This window comes from Alosa alosa, chromosome 19 (genome assembly GCF_017589495.1).
Source record: "Alosa alosa isolate M-15738 ecotype Scorff River chromosome 19, AALO_Geno_1.1, whole genome shotgun sequence".
Taxonomy (NCBI): domain Eukaryota; kingdom Metazoa; phylum Chordata; class Actinopteri; order Clupeiformes; family Clupeidae; genus Alosa; species Alosa alosa.
In genome coordinates, this window is record NC_063207.1 from 29,593,372 (window position 1) to 29,609,584 (window position 16,213).

Here is a 16,213-nt window from a genome sequence, read left to right on the forward strand (position 1 = left end):
GACCCCACCCAAACACCCGTCAGCAGGCGTGAAGCCAGTGCTCCACAGCTTACATGAGAACCAGGCTGCGTAATAAACTGAGTCATACACACACATATGGACATACAGACCAATACACACACACTTCTCTCTCTCACACACACACACATAAACACATATAGTCTCCTATTAATAGACATACACACCAATACACACACACACACACACACCAGAGAAAAAAAAGCGTTGCTGTTGGAGTGCAGCTGTTGTAAGACAGCTTTGTTCTGCGCTGAGCGGCGTCCAGAGGCGGCGGGCGAACAGAACTCACATTGTGCACTTTTTCCATGAGCACCGGCACTTGGGCCATGAGCAGCGCAGAGCAGAGCAGAGCAGAGGAGAGGGAGCAGAGCAGAGAGCAGAGCAGAGCAGAGGAGAGGAGAGGAGAGCAGAGGAGAGCAGAGGAGAGCAGAGGAGAGGAGAGCAGAGCAGAGCAGAGGAGAGCAGAGAGAGCCCACCACTGACTGGGAGGGCCACCGCCACCAACACCACCACCCCCCCAGCCCTACATCCACCTCCACCTCCACCTCCACCTACACCTCCACCTCCACCTCCACCACCACCCTTGCCCCTGCCCTAACCGCCCCCCGGAGAAGACTGTCGGCCTTGTGCCCTCTCCGGGGGAAAAAGAGAGAGAGAAAGGGGGGAAACAGAAAACTCATTTCCAAAGAGGTGTTTTTTCTTTGATGAATGAGTTTCAGAGAAGCCATCTGTATGCATTGTTTACAGTAGTCTGTTCAGCAGCAGTAAAACAATTACTCAACCTATCTTCTTAGGACTGCCCCCCCCACACACACACACACACACACACTACACCCCAGTGGACCACCCCAACACACACAAACACACATATACACATGCATACACACACACACACACACACACAGGCTGCTAACCATGCTCATCAATAGATGGTGTGTTTCTGTGTGTTAGGGGGGTCCTTGGAATGCAGTACTGGTTCAGTTTCTATGATGTAGGTATGGTCGTATTTCTGCGTGTGACTGTTTGTGTATATATGACAAAGTGTGTGTGTGTGTGAGTGTGACCCAGCCTATTTAACAGACCCCATGCGTTTCTGTTGCCAGGAGCTCTGTAGTGTTTAATCATTCCAGCAGCAGCCCATTTTGGGCATGTCTCCTTTTTCTCTCTCTCTCTCCCTCTCTCTTGGGCAGGCAGAATGGATTGATCAGGCATGCCAAATGAGGCCTTTGTGCCATTGTTTGCGCAGCCTGGAGAATAGCCACTATTGTGACGCAGAGATTGCTCCTGTGGCCGCCGACTGGCTAATTACCCCCACTCCTGCACCCCGAGAGAACACACACACACACACACACACACACACACACACACACACACACACACACACACACACACACACACACACACACAGTACATACAGACACAAACTCATACACGCTCACATGCTCACAACACACACAAAACTACATAAACACTCATACACCCTCAGTGCATACAAACATACAAAGACATGCCCCCTCCTCCCACACCCACACGCATGGTGGCAGTTGTCAAACTCATCTGTTGTTCAGCTCACTCCAGCCCCCTCCTATCTCTTTGTGCTGGCTTGCTATGTCCTTAACTGTCTCCCAACAATTACTATAATTGGACCACCATGGTTTGTACGGATTGCTCAAATTACACTCATTTGAATGACAATGGCTAGTTTTCCAGATAGCTTTTGTGTGTGTGTGTGTGTGTGTGTGTGTGTGTGAGGGGTCTCTCTCTTCCTCAAATCCCCCACAGAGGTCCTGTGAGAGAGTGTTTGTGATGATCCAACGCTGGGATGATTATGTTTAATGGAAACATTATGTAACAGATGCTCTTGGTATTGTTCCCCTAGTCTCAGTTCAGTGCTTCATTAAGGCTCGACTGGGCCTGGTTGTACACAAAACCATATAACTCGTCTGCAACCGGCAGCCAAACAAACTAGTGTTTGTGTGTGTGTGTGTGTGTGTGTATGTGTGTGTGTGTGTGTGTGTGTGTGTGAAGAGGTGAGGGGCAGGCAGAAATGCATCAGGTGACTGAGAATTTCAAAGTATTAGGCTTGAAACCGTTGGAAATGGTAATTTCAAGGATGTGTGTGTCTGTGTGTGTGTGCATTGGGGTTATGTGTCTCAAAAATCTGAAAACACTCCTTTACTCTCTCTCTCTCTCTCTTTCTGTATGACACTATTCAGGCTTGTCAATGCAAGCTTTGTGGCCAGCCCACACTGTTCCCAGGTCTCCTGTGTAAATGGGGCCGAGCTGCAGATACCTCAGCCTGCTGCTGTGTTTATTCAGCGCACACTCCTTCATCCTCAACCTCATCTGTCCTATTTCTTACCCAAATATGAAGCCCTTGCCCTATTTACCCCCTCTCCACTCTCCTGTCCTCTGTCCACTCCTCTCCACTCTCCTCTCCTCTGTCCACTCCTCTCCACTCTCCTCTCCTCTGTCCACTCCTCTCCTCTCCTCTCCTCTGTCCTCTCCTCTCCTCTGTCCACTCCTCTCCACTCTCCTCTCCTCTGTCCACTCCTCTCCTCTCCTCTCCTCCACTCTCCTCTCCTCTGTCCACTCCTCTCCCCTCCCCTCCTCTCCTCTCCTCTCCTCTGTCCCCTCCTCCTCTCCTCTCCTCTCCACTCCCTCCCCTGTCCTCCTCTCCTCCTCTCCCTCCCTCTCCCTCTGTCCTCCCTCTCCCTCTCCCTCTCCTCTCCTCTCTCCACTCCTCTCCCTCTCCTCTCCCCTCTCCTCTGTCCACTCCTCTCCTCACTCCTCTCCTCTCCTCTCTAAGGTTCACCTGTCTCCTTCTCACACTCTGGGGTTTCACTCTCACACAAACACACACACACACACACACACACACACACACACACACACACACACACACACACACACACACACACACACACACACATACACACACACGCTTGCTCTCTCACTCTCTGGTTCGCTCCTCAGACATTGACTTTCCCAGCCGCCTCCATTTGTCTCACGCTGACATGAAACTGGCGCTGCATGCTGTAAGGTAGGAAGGCTAACATGCCACAAGTGTGCGCGGGGACGCACCACTCCGCCAAGAAAGCCCTGTCCACTCACACCCGCTCCTCTCACTCCAGCGTTTGAAAGCTTGCAAGGACCTGAGAGATGGTCAAGGGGGATGTCCAGTGTTGGCCATCACCGTGGTGCTTCATTGAGACGAGGACTTTTTATTCGATTTACCATCTGGTGGGAAAGACCTGGGGGATCCGTTTACAGGACCTGAAATGTCAGGCTGCCTGGTACATCCTCTGACTGGGTCAAGTTGCAGGCCCTGCCATGCCATGGGAAGCAGCTCAAAGAGAGAGACAGAGAGAGAGAGAAATGGGCAGAGAGAGATGGAGAAGGAGAGAAAGTAATTTTGCACGCAGTAATAATGTTCCTACTGTATCTCCATTTGTTTCTGCTTGTCACCAAGCTTTGAACAACACAATATTGTGAGGACCAAAAGGGAAGTAGAGGAAAGCAAGGAAAAAGGAAAAGCAAAAAGGAAAAGAGAGAGACAGAGAGAGGGGAGGGGGGAGAAAAACAAACCCAGGAAGGCGACCAGTGGATGCCACCAGCCGCAGGAACTCACTCATCCTATCCCCTTATGATGCAATTTTCCTTTCTTCCGGATTCTTCCGCAGGCCAGCTAGATTCTAAGGCTCAGCCCACACCATCCTCCTCCTCCTCCCACCCCCACCCCTACCATTAACCATGAAGGTTTCATTTGCCCCTCTTACGAGCCAATTAGGTATTTATTAGTTTTGAGACATTCCTGCTCCTAGAGAACTGGCAAAGAGGCACCCATACTCACACACACACACACAAACGTACGCATACACATACATGTACATGTACACACACGCAGGCACACATGCATACATGCACACACACACACACACACACACACACACACACACACACACACACACACACACACACACACACACACACACACACACACACACACACACACACACACACACAACATCTCCTAGTTCCCAGTCACAGATCTCATCAATCAACCTCACTGGGGCCCCGACGCTCCTCTTGACTTGTCCAGACACCAGACACACACTAGTCCCACTAAATAACTATGTACGTACACTGTGTTTAAGAGGAGCAGAGAAGGGTGTGTGTGTGTGCTCATGAGCCATCATTTTTCATGTGTGTATCACTATGTGCAGTGTATGAGAGAGAGTGTGTATGCACTGTATGTGTGTGTTTGTGTGCTGGAGGGGGTTTGAGGAGGGTGTACGATCTGTGAAACGACTTAGCCGTTGACAATTATAGGACAGGACGTCTGTCTGTGCGGCGCGCTCTCCTGTGCTCGGGGGCGCCGTGCACACATTACGCTGCCACGGCAGACCCAAAATAAACAGCAGCAAAGGCCAGCGTAACCCAAGCTTTGTGAGCTCGCTACTGTTCCCCCCACAATGGCGGCATAGACGGGGGCCGCCGCACTTTTCTTTTCCTGAACGCCTTCCAAAGTACACCCAGGAGCCTTGTCCCCACCCCACACACACACACACACACACACATATGCACGCACACACACACATCCCCCGCACCCCCTAACAAGGGTATCGGGACGATTATGTACACAGTGTGTGAGCAGGAGAGCGATTCCCAAGGCATGTGGGGTGCTGGGGGGTGCCAGGCACACAGACACAGGAGGGGACAGAGAGAGAAAGTGAGAGGATTTATAGTGAACGAGTAAAATGAGTAAACGCACAATGGAGAGAGAGTGACTGGAAAGAAAAAAGAGAATCCAAGAGAGGAGTAGTAGAAGACGTTGAGAATGAGATGAGAGAGGAGTCATAGAAGACGTTGAGAATGAGATGAGAGAGGAGTCATAGAAGACGCTGAGAATGAGATGAGATGAGGAGTAGTAGAAGACGTTGAGAATGAGATTGAGCAGCAGAGTGGGGCAGTGAAGGGGCAGTGGCAGAGAGAGGGGGATGTATATGTTTGGAGTCTTAACGGCGCCCGCTGTGTGGGGATCAGGGGCAGGAAGTGGTGAAATCCCTGTGCTGCCCCGTCTGCCGCTGGGATCTCCCGCCCAGGATGCTGTAAAGCTGTCAGAGCCTCGGCAGCCCCAGACCCAATGAGCGCTGGCACCATCATGGAACATGAGCAGTTTCTGTACACCGTCATCATCACAGCAACCACCTCTCTTCTCTACCTCCACCTCAACTGCCACTCTTTCTCTGTGTTTCTCTCTCTTTTCCTCTCCTCTCCTCCCCCTCTCTCTTACCCCAGAGTGAACAGTATGGCTACTGTCTCCGGCTGAGTGAAGTGGAAAGAGCTGTTAGTGAATGGATGGGGTCAAGGACTGTTATTGGATGTGTTTCTGAATGAGTGTGTGTGTGTGTGTGTGTGTGTGTGTGTGTGTGTGTGTGTGTGTGTGTACATGGATATGCTTTGGTCTGGTCTTGTGTGTTCGTGTGACTGAGTCCTGATTCTCATGGGTGTGTCTGTCTGTGGATGTGTCTGTGTGTGTGTTTACATTTGTATGTGCTCATAGGTGTACGTGGGTGTGACTCATTTTCTCTCTCTCTCTCTCTCTCTCTCTCTCTCTCTCTCTCTCTCTCTCTCTCTCTCTCTCTCTCTCTCTTTCTCTACCCCTCTTGATCACTCTTTCCTCCTCCTTTCTCTCTCCCTTCCCCCACTTTTCTTCTCCCTCTGCCCCCCCCTCCTCTCTCTCTCTCTCTCTCTCTCTCTCTCTCTCTCTCTCTCTCTCCCCCTCCCTCCCTCAGAGGAGCTGAAGTGTGTGGGCATCACGTGTCCACCCCTGGCCACGCCTGATTGCCCTGGGGACTCGGTGCTGACGCTGGGCTACATGCCACCAGCCGCCTGCTGCCCCTCCCTTCCCCCCCGATGCACCTGTGGCACGTGCCCTCCGCCCCCCCTCTGCCCTGCTGGCCAGAAGGCTGTACCCCTCCACCAGGCCACCGGTGCACCCGGCGACTGTTGCCACGACTACGAGTGCCAGAGAGGTAGGGTGCTACTACCCAGCCAACCAACACAACAGTGATGCAGTCTAACAGTCATAAATATATTCACATATGTAAAGTAGTTTATGCATATACCATGGGGGCTATGAAGTTAGTGTTATGTTAGAGTTCATTATAGATTTTTGTGCTTACACTGCACTTGCTATATTCTGGAGTGAACTTCTACCCAGTCTAGACTGAAAACCAACACTTCCCATGTGTACTGTCTTGAGCATAAATTGAAACTGTTTATTAAGGTGCGTAATATATGGACAGAGAGTTTGTTATATAGTGGAGTGAACTTTCAATACATCTGGATACGCCAGGCAGAGCACATGCTCTGAATACACTGCATACTCTGTGCTACTCATGAATGTTATGAATGCATACCATTATATTTACAACCTTGGATGGTGGTGTTGGTTCAAAACATTGTGGTTTCAAGAATCTTGTCTGCTGCTTTGGAACTTCTTGTATGCATGCAGGCACACACACACACACACACACACACACACACACACACACACACACACACACACACACACACACACACACACACACACACACACACACACAAACACACACACAAACACACACACTCATACTAGTATAATGTATAAGTTTGTATGTATATAATGGTGATATGGTGGAGCATGGTAGGGCACGGTTTGATATTTGATTTTTTGGACAAGTCAAGAGTCTGCTCAATCCCACTCTATTCACACCATGTACTGTATGGAGTGTGTGTGGTCATATGGATTCCTGTATGAATTAATGTATTTGGATTCCTATCATTGCTAACTCTCCCTCATGAAACCATTGACTCAGTGAGCTCTCACCCTGCTGACCAGCACTGGGCCAAGTCAGGGCCAGAACTGGGCCAAGTCCTGTGCTGGGCTCAAAGGCAAGGTTGGGAACACTGCAGTATTTACAGCCAGGCTGGGACTCACTCTGTCACGGCCCTGTGGCGAGAGAAGAAGCTGTGTTTGTTACTTTGGGACGGGGGTGAGAGGCGTAGTCACAAACAAACAAACTGACCTGGGGTCAGACAGGTCCCCAATCAGAGAGGCCTTATGAAGCCAGAGGAGCAGAGCTGGACTGGGAGTGGACTGGGTGGAGTACAGGCCAACAGCACACTACCCTTCTAATGGGGATGGAGAGAAGGAGGGAGAGAGGGAGAGAGGAAGGGGGGAGGGAGGGGAGGAGAAAGGAAAAGATGGATATGAGAGAGAACGAGAGAACCCCTGACGAAAAGAGAGAAAAACAGACATAAGGAGAGAAGGGGACAGTGAAAGACAGAGTTCTAAAGTTCAGAGAGCAGCGTGTTGTACAGTGAGAAGAACACAGAAAGGGGGATCAGAGTGAGATGAGAGAGATAGAGAAAACAGAAAGAAAGACAGAAGAGACATACAGAGAGATAGAGAGGAGAGAGAGGAGACAGATAGGAAAAAAGAGGAAGGGAGATAGAGATAGCAGAGACAGATGGAGAAAGACACAACCACAGGAGGGAGAGCCAATGAGAGACAGATCAGATGGAGGAGGGAGGAGGGAACCCCGTCCTGTTGTGCCGTGCCAGTACACTGTGCTCTGGTGGTAGGGAGTGGACCCTGGTCCAGTACGCTGTGCTCTGTTGGTAGGGAGTGGACCCTGGTCCAGTACGCTGTGCTCCGTTGGTAGGGAGTGGATCGGGACCCCGGTCCTGTTTACTCTGCGCTAGCTGCAAATATTCACTGTTTTACCAACAGAACAAATTCCCATTCTGGCCCCCGCGCCTTCCCCTAAATGTGTGCCGTGTCCTGGAATTAATGGACTTAACGAGCGTGGTGACCAGAAAGTGCTTAGGCTACCAGTCCTGCTCTCCCCTGCAGAAGTGCAGTGTCAAAGAGTTCCTGTCTATTGCACACGGCCGGAGGGAGGGAGAGAGAGGGAGAGGGGCAGAGAGAGAGAGAGAGAAAGAGAGAGTGAAAGAGAAAGAGGGTGAGAGAGGAAGAGAAGGAATAAACAGATGGAAGGAGAGAGAAAGAGAGATAAGTGAGCGAGAGACCAGGGGAGAGAGAGAGATGGAGAGTGGTCAGTGGGGGTGGTATTTTTAGGGGAGAGCAGAGGGGGAGGTTCAGCGGTTCATGTATGGGAATGCTTTTTGTGTGCACTTGAGGCAGGTTAGTTGGATGGATGGGTGGGCGAGCCTAATGGTTTGGGCCAGGGGCAGGTTGAAGATGGTGGGGCCCTGAATGGCTGGCCTGTAGGGGCTTGTAGGGGCCGGTGGGGGCCACTAGGGAGCGCGGGGGTCCGATTGGGGTCGTTGTTTGGATAAGCAGTGTCTGCCACTCCTGGGGCTCCAGCCTCACGCCCTTTGTTGCCTCTCGGCGCTGGTGTTTAGTACCCACATGACTGCACCCCAACACACACACACACACACACACACACACACACACACACACACACAGCTAAGACACTGGCCAGCACACACCACTGGGTGCTTGTGGGGTTGCTGTATCAGGACACACTCACTCTTCCCTGTGTGTGTGTGTGTGTGTGTGTGTGTGTGTGTGTGTGTGTGTGTGTGTGTGTGTGTGTGTGTGTGTGTGTGAGAGAGAGTGGCAGAGGACCATCAGCTGTCTACTGGTTCTATTAGCCTTCAGCAAAATAAAGCACTCTTCTTCCCTTCTGTTTGCATGTATGGTTGTGTTAGTGTTGCCACAATATTTGGATTTAGTTCTCTTCATCCAAAGTTGAATTACAGTTTAGAATAATGAATTGTAATTCATTAAGAGAATATCACGCTGTAAGTCTCTTTGACATCATGTTCTGTTAAGTGTGTAGCAAGTGCAGAGCTACAGCATGTTTACAGTAGAGGCTTATGAGTGCAGCAGGACACAAAACATCCTTTGTTAACGTTCTGCATTTGACTGGCTGGCTATGGGAAATCATAAACACACATGACTTGAGGTGGCTTTTTTCTCTCTCGTGTAATAAATGATTGGGCAGTTCCAGCCAACTAATCATCAAACTTAATCACTTTGCATTGCGTGCAGTTTTGTCCACAATCAGTAAAATGTGGTGGAATAAGGCAGAAAGCATGCCTGGAATCCCATTAGTGGTGTGTGAGGTTTTTATTTTTTGTCGGGGTGGGGATTAGTGTTAACAAACACTGCAGAAATCACATATGTGCGCATCCTGTCAAGTGACGTCCTATTGTTTTCCGTAACGTTGCCTTTTGATTCTAGCCTCTGCAAAAAGCTTATGGAATTTTCTCTGCTGCTTGGTCTTGCTGCCAGAGCCAGAGTCTTCCCTTGTTTAAATGCTATGTGGAACGGGGGCATGATGGGGTTCAGGTGATGGAGGGTGTTGGAGGAGGATGCAGAAGGGTGTTTGGGGGGGTTGAGGAAAGAAGCAAACCCCTCACATTACTTTCAACTCAGTGATCCCACCTGCTTTGTGTTAGAGGCAGCAAACTGGTCCAGGCGAGTTGAAGGGGTCAGCGGCATGCTTTGGATCTACAGTGAGGAGTATGGTCCACAGATGCTCAAATCACAGCCTCAGACAGAGAGAGAGAGAGAGAGAGAGAGAGACAGTGAAGGCTAGAGAATCAAAAAAAGAGAGAAAATAAAATAGAAGACAGAAAGAAAGAAAGAAAGAAAGAAAGACAGACAGAGAGAACTCTGCACCCATTTATCTGCCACTCAAACGGCACTTTCCTCTCTTCCGACATATATTAAAACCTCCACCCACCCTTCCCTTCTTCCTGTTACATAACACACCCTATGACTGGCTATCATTGTTTTGGGGCCGCACTCATTGTGCATAACTAGATGAGTGGACGGGCTTCACTTCCATGGGAGAACGGACACCTCCTGTCCATCATGTGTGTCCCTTTGAAGTAGTGTTATATCACGGAGCTTGTCACAGAAAAACAAAACATTTTCTATTGCACAGATGCATGTTGCATTCCGTATTCAGTTTATGCAAAGTGCAACTTTGTTTAGTGTTTTCGTTTGATCCAGCACTCTGAAAATTGTGATAAAAAGATTGAGGGAAGCCTGCTCCCATTCTTTTTGTTTAGGTCCATTAGAGGGACCCAGTGAAGAGTTTCTAGGGCCCGTCAGGGGCCTCCTCTCAGGGGCCTCCTCTCAGGGACCACTCTGTACCATGCTATGTTGAGCTGTTGTTGCTTGGTGGGTTCCAATGATGGATGGGGGAGCACTTCTGCACTGGACAGATCCTCAAAGTGATTTTAAAACCGCACCGACTTTTCAAATGAAATGCTAAATGAAAGGCATTTAAATCAAGTCAAGTCAAGTCACATTTATTTATATAAAGTTTTTACAGAGTGCAACCCAAAGATTTTAGAATGTTAGAGCAGAGAGAGGCAAGCAGTCAGATGTAATCAAAATGGCACTGAATCATATGTCACAGTCCCATATGTGAGTGTCTACATGTGTGTGACTGTGGTAGTGGTTTGGTGGTAGTGTGTGTGAATTGGTGGTTGGTGTGTATGTAAATGTATGTATCTATGTACAGTATGTTGTGTATTTTTAGTGTATGTATATTTATGTTGTGTATTTTTTAGTGTATGTTTATGTTGTGTGTATTAGTGTTATGTGTGCTATGTATGTATGTATGTATGGAGAATGCTTGCACGTTTGTATGTATGTTGTATGTTTATGATATGTGCATGTGTGCTATGTACTGTACAGAATGTATGGAGAATGCTTGCAGGTTTGTGTGTGTGTGTGTGTGTGTGTGTGTGTGTGTGTGTGTGTGTGTGTGTGTGTGTCTGTGTGTCTTGTATGAGATAGCGAGAGGTGAAGAGGGGGACACGGCCTGGGCCCCGGCGGGAACATTGCGTGCGTGCGTTCGCTCGCTCGCTGCTCGCTCGCCGCCCGCTCATCGCCCGTTGTTATCGGTCTCCAGTGATGCGTGCGGCGGCCATTGTTCGGCGGGCCCCGAGCCCCTGAGACAGCGGAGGTTTCCGGTGCTTAGCACTGGGCCGCCTGCCGCCTGCGGCTCAGCCCGCCAGCCCTCCAGACCACTCGCTCTGGCCCCTGCTCCTGTTTTCTTTAACCCAGCGCACCGGCTACAAGACTTCACATAGCACCGCCACATTCCCGCAAACCAGGCCTGACTTCATTGTTTGGAGCCTGTAAGCCCCCCCACCCACTTGCCTCTTAAGCTTCAGAAAACTGCTGACCCCACAGAAAAAAAAGAGGCAGTGAAAAAACAGAGAAAACGCGGAGCACGAAAGGACACTAAATCACTGGTCTGCTTAATATGGACCCAGTGCTGTTAGCCCACTTAAGAGTCTAGACTTTTATAGATAATACAAAAATCAATTAGGGTGCAGCGACAGACACAGCTCAGCTTAATCATTCAGTCATCACTGATACCACCTTCTTGTCATGTACAAATAGCACTATCATCCATAACGTCTGTCTTTACTGACGGTTCAGTGTCTGGGCTAATTCTTTTGAGATTGATGCGCGACTGTCTGAGTTGCCATGGCGCCAAGCAGTGGCATCTTGGAATTCTTGGCCGAGGGCGGGGGCGCTTTGGCAAGCATGCACAGCCAATCACAACATTTGCTACACTTCATCTGGAATGTTACGGTTGGCGCTGACCCACCTCCCACTCTATCAAAGCCAATGAACAACAGCAAAAGGCTTTTTGTTATACTTTTCTCCTAGTGTTTGAGATTTGGCTGGTAACTCTGAACTGTGACGACATTTCACTGATAATACTCCACTTAAGTTGATTAATATCAGTTAAGAAGCCAGCAGCTAGAAACCCATAACTCACATTCATCAGGTCTTCTCCTAGAAGAGACAGCGACTGGTTGAACGAACCTCCAAATTTCAACTAAGCATTTTAGACCAGACTAACCACGGAGTTTTGGATTCTGGAAACCACACGGCCATAAAATATGTGCTGCTTATTTAGTCGTAAGTTGTGTTTAGATAAAAGTGTTCATAGATCACAGATGAGTGAAGATATTTTTAGATCAGAAGTCGAGAGAGGTTTAATAAAGTGTTATAAGGAAGGAGCAGTATACTAGATGTTTCTTTGAATCTATTTGCTTACTTTTCCAAGAACCTCCCTGGATTGTGCAAACTTTTGAATTTCTCAAACGTTTGTATTGCTCCCTTTTCCCTGTTGTTCTCTGCAGTCTCACCTAAATGTTCTCACAATGGCAAGGAGTTCTCGGAGGGCGAGGTGTACCGCATGGATGCCTGCTGGCTGTGCCAGTGCCGTGGCGGCATCTCCTTCTGCTCCAAGGCCGAGTGCGCCAAGCTCGACTGTGACAACTTCTACATCCCCGAGGGAGAGTGCTGCCCTGTGTGCATAGGTACGATGATGACATATATGCCCAAACACACACACACAACACACACACACACACACACACACACACACACACAAATGCATACACTAAATTTGTGTGAGTAGAGCTGCAACAGTTAATCAATTGAAAGAACCGTAAGCGATTCTGGATGACATCACGGTCAGAGACGGTTGATAGGTTGAAGGTAACTAAAGAATCTTTGTCCCGGTGGTCCTGTCCTTCCTTTCGGTGAGGCTGGAGCAGTGTGGTGTTGGTTTAGGCCATAGGCTTGCTCCACTTTGATGGAATGGAGGACTAGTAGACAAGATATTTTCTGAATGTGACAAAAAGTGTGTGTGTGTGTGTGTGTGTGTGTGTGTGTGTGTGTTTGTGTGGATGTGATGTTGTCATTACCATCACCTGTTCCTGGAGTACCAGAGTACTCCCAACACAGAGGTCATGGTTTCACATCAGAATGAACAGGCACTGATTAAGCATGTATCATCATTGCACTCGAAATACACATTACATACACTAGGCATTCACAAGTCTTTATGTAGAAGTCTTAAACAACTGTACAGTACAAAATCCAGACATCTGGATTCATGACTAGAGCTTGCATTGCTGGACCTAGTGCCCAGCTCATAATGAGCCACAGATTGCATTGCTCACGTGCCCTCACTTCTAGACTGTAGGATTCCTACATGGCAGCAAATTGCATGGTAGCATAGGCACCAAGTATGATTTCCTGTGAGCTGTATCTGGATGCCTTCAAACTGCATACATATAGACAGACAATATCCTGCTGCTGTAGGCTATGTTACACATATATAGAGTAGCTGTATGTTTAAGGGCTGGTGTTGTTATTATGTGATATTACCCGATATACTGATTTAACTCTAATTCGTTCTGCATTCCCACTGAAAAGGACGGTACATGTCAGGGGGACAAGGAGGCTTGTGATTGGATGAACTGTGAAAGGAGACTTCTGGTTGGATGAGTGGTGAAAGCAGGGAAGGAGCTGTATGGGAAGTGTTTATGTGTTACAGTAATATGTTAACATGTGGGCATTTAGATGCTGATACACACCCACTCGCACACACAATCTCTCAAATATACCCCCTGCAAACTCCACTGTGTGGTAGGGGAGATTCTTTGTCAGCACCCATAAACAGACTTGCTCTACTTCTCTCTACCTGAGTTGCCACTCAGGGCACCTTAATCATGAATACACACACACACACACACACACACACACACACACACACACACACACACACACACACACACACACACACACACACACACACACACACACACACACACACACACACACACACACACGGTGCTTTCACCTTAATGCCTGCTGTTTCAAGCCAGCTGTGTGCCCCAGTCGTTAACATGCCCCAGACACAAGGGCCCGCAAATGTGTGAACCAAAACAGGCTCTCTGGTGGAGCGCTTTGGCGTATAAACCTCCGGATCTGAGGGGGCTCGTTTCATCAGCCATGGACTGCACGGGTGGCTGGAAGGACAGGCCTACCTCCTGCCTGCCTGATGCCCTTCCCCCTTAGCCTGCACACACACACACACACACACAAATACAGGTAAAGTAGTGAAAAATGGGAAACATCTTTCTTATCCTTCCATATTCTGATCTATACATACAGTACATACAGTACAACCCCTCAGTGCAGTAAGTTGGCACCTGAGTGCACAGGCATGGACTATAGGCCATACAGTAGAGTATAAAGCACCTGGTTGTGGAAGACCATGTGGCACACACACTGTGTGTGTGTGTGTGTGTGTGTGTGTGTGTGTGTGTGTGTGTGTGTGTGTGTGTGTGTGTGTGTGTGTGTGTGTAGCAGCCAGGCCAGGCTAAGGGTTACTGAGGGACAGAATCTGCTGCGCACCTGGACTGCACCAGCTCACTCTCCACCATGCTCACCGTGACGACTGGGAATGCTTTCATCTCCACACACTCACACACTCAGCCCTCCGGCTGCTCACACACTCACACTCTCGCTACAGGGACTCCGAGACTCATGAGCAGTGCATTCTGGGCTGCATGGCTGGCTCAGTCACTGTGTGTGGAGGACCGGGGGGATCTATCTGTGCTGTTTATATATATCAAACTCACCTCTGATTATGGGGTGTTAAAACAAAAAGCAAAATCTGATCTTAATAAAGATTTCAGTGTTGCAGTTTTTTGCTAGGGCTCTGCCATTTACCATTGCCAGTTCTCACAATAGAAGAGACCTGTCAGCAGTTCCAAATTAGATCCATTTGTTTTAATGTTTTCACTGAAAGTAATTTAATATTTATAGAATGGTCAGCCCTCAAAATAATTGTAATAACACAACAAACAACAATAAAAATGAAATGAAAAAAATGTACTGCCTGTCTTGACATTGACTCCAACTGTAATAGTAGAGTGCTGTAACAGAGAGGTAAGGCATGGGGCTTTCCTGAGGTGAAGTCAGGTGAACAGGAACCAAGAATCCTGTGAAGCTAAATCAAACTTTAGTAGGAATACATTTCCATGCACTCACAATAACCTGACTGCCTGCCAAAAGGGGTGAAAGTTGTTGTCTGTCAAAGTTATAGGCTTTTAATGCTAAACTCATGTTTGCCTGGCCTTTGCCAAGTTTGGGCTGTGTCCTTATCAAGCACTGCCTTATGGGTCAAATGTACGCAGGCAAGCCCGCTACTGGGGTCAGAGTGCATCGAGGCAAGATGATTTAGTGGTCTGTATTTTGCACTCGTTTCCCACTGAGGTATAATAACCCCCGGGGTCTTGTGTGTGTGTCTTCAGTCGGTGCATGAGAGCAATGAGCCGTGCACTGAGAAACAGATCATTGAGAACGAGAGCTGGAAAATGAGGAGCAAGGACCACTGGGGGCAAGGGAGAGAGAAGAGGAAGAAAAAGATAGAGATAGACAGAGAGAGAGAGAAAGATAAAGAGAAGTAAAGACACTTCATTCTGAGTGTAATTGCACCCAGATGGAAAGAGACACACAGCAGCCAACTCTTTGCTGGAATCAGGCAAACAACCCTACCCCAAAGAGACACACACACACACACACACACACACACACACACAGAGATACTCACACACGTATATGCACTCACACACTCTTATAATTGTCTCATAGTATATACAAATACCTGATATGTTCATGCAAACTCAAAACATATTTATAGATGCAGACATATATTAGACTACAAACATATACTCCAAAACAAGCACATGGATATGCAGTGACTTTCAGACCCAAGCAGTCAGACAGTTACAGATCAACTCTTACACACATGCGAACGCACATGCATACTTGGCTGCACACATTCACACACATACAGAACCCATAAACAGTGACTGAAACAAACCTGCCCTATAGAGACATATACACACACACCCATACACACTGACAGTTATACACTCACACACCTACTGTCCCTCTTTTTCTTATACACACACATTTCAAAAACTCTCACACAGTTTACTCACATACACCCACACACACACACACACACCAAACAAGCTCACCCTCTACCAACAAAAGGCCTCAGTGATATCTGGATAACAGCCTGCCTCTGTTGTCAACAAAATAGCCCCAATTATGCTCCATTCATGGGAAACACTGACACATTAAACACACATGTCCCAACCCTCTGCGGCACAGGCCAGCGCAGTGGAGCAACATGGCAGGACAGCTCTCCAGGTCCTCATTACACATTTGGCTTCACTTAGCAGCTGTCCAGCACTTCAAACGCTCACATTGGGACGCTAATAATTCCTTATGCGGGCTGCAGCTACTCCGGCCGGAGAGAGTGAGAGAAGA

The 16,213-nt window shown here is 48.4% G+C and overlaps 1 protein-coding gene across 3 annotated transcripts in view; it reads left to right on the plus strand.

The window, feature by feature from the left end:
• The window catches only part of LOC125312411 (cysteine-rich motor neuron 1 protein-like), a 46,107-nt gene that overhangs the window by 13,771 nt on the left and 16,123 nt on the right, over positions 1-16,213 (plus strand). For 2 of the 3 annotated variants that reach the window (XM_048270945.1, XM_048270946.1), the window contains exons 4-5: positions 5,817-6,056; positions 12,217-12,396. In XM_048270945.1, the coding sequence (XP_048126902.1) occupies positions 5,817-6,056; positions 12,217-12,396 (420 nt within the window). The remainder of the gene's footprint in view (positions 1-5,816; positions 6,057-12,216; positions 12,397-16,213) is intronic. The other variant, XM_048270947.1, reaches the window with a different exon arrangement.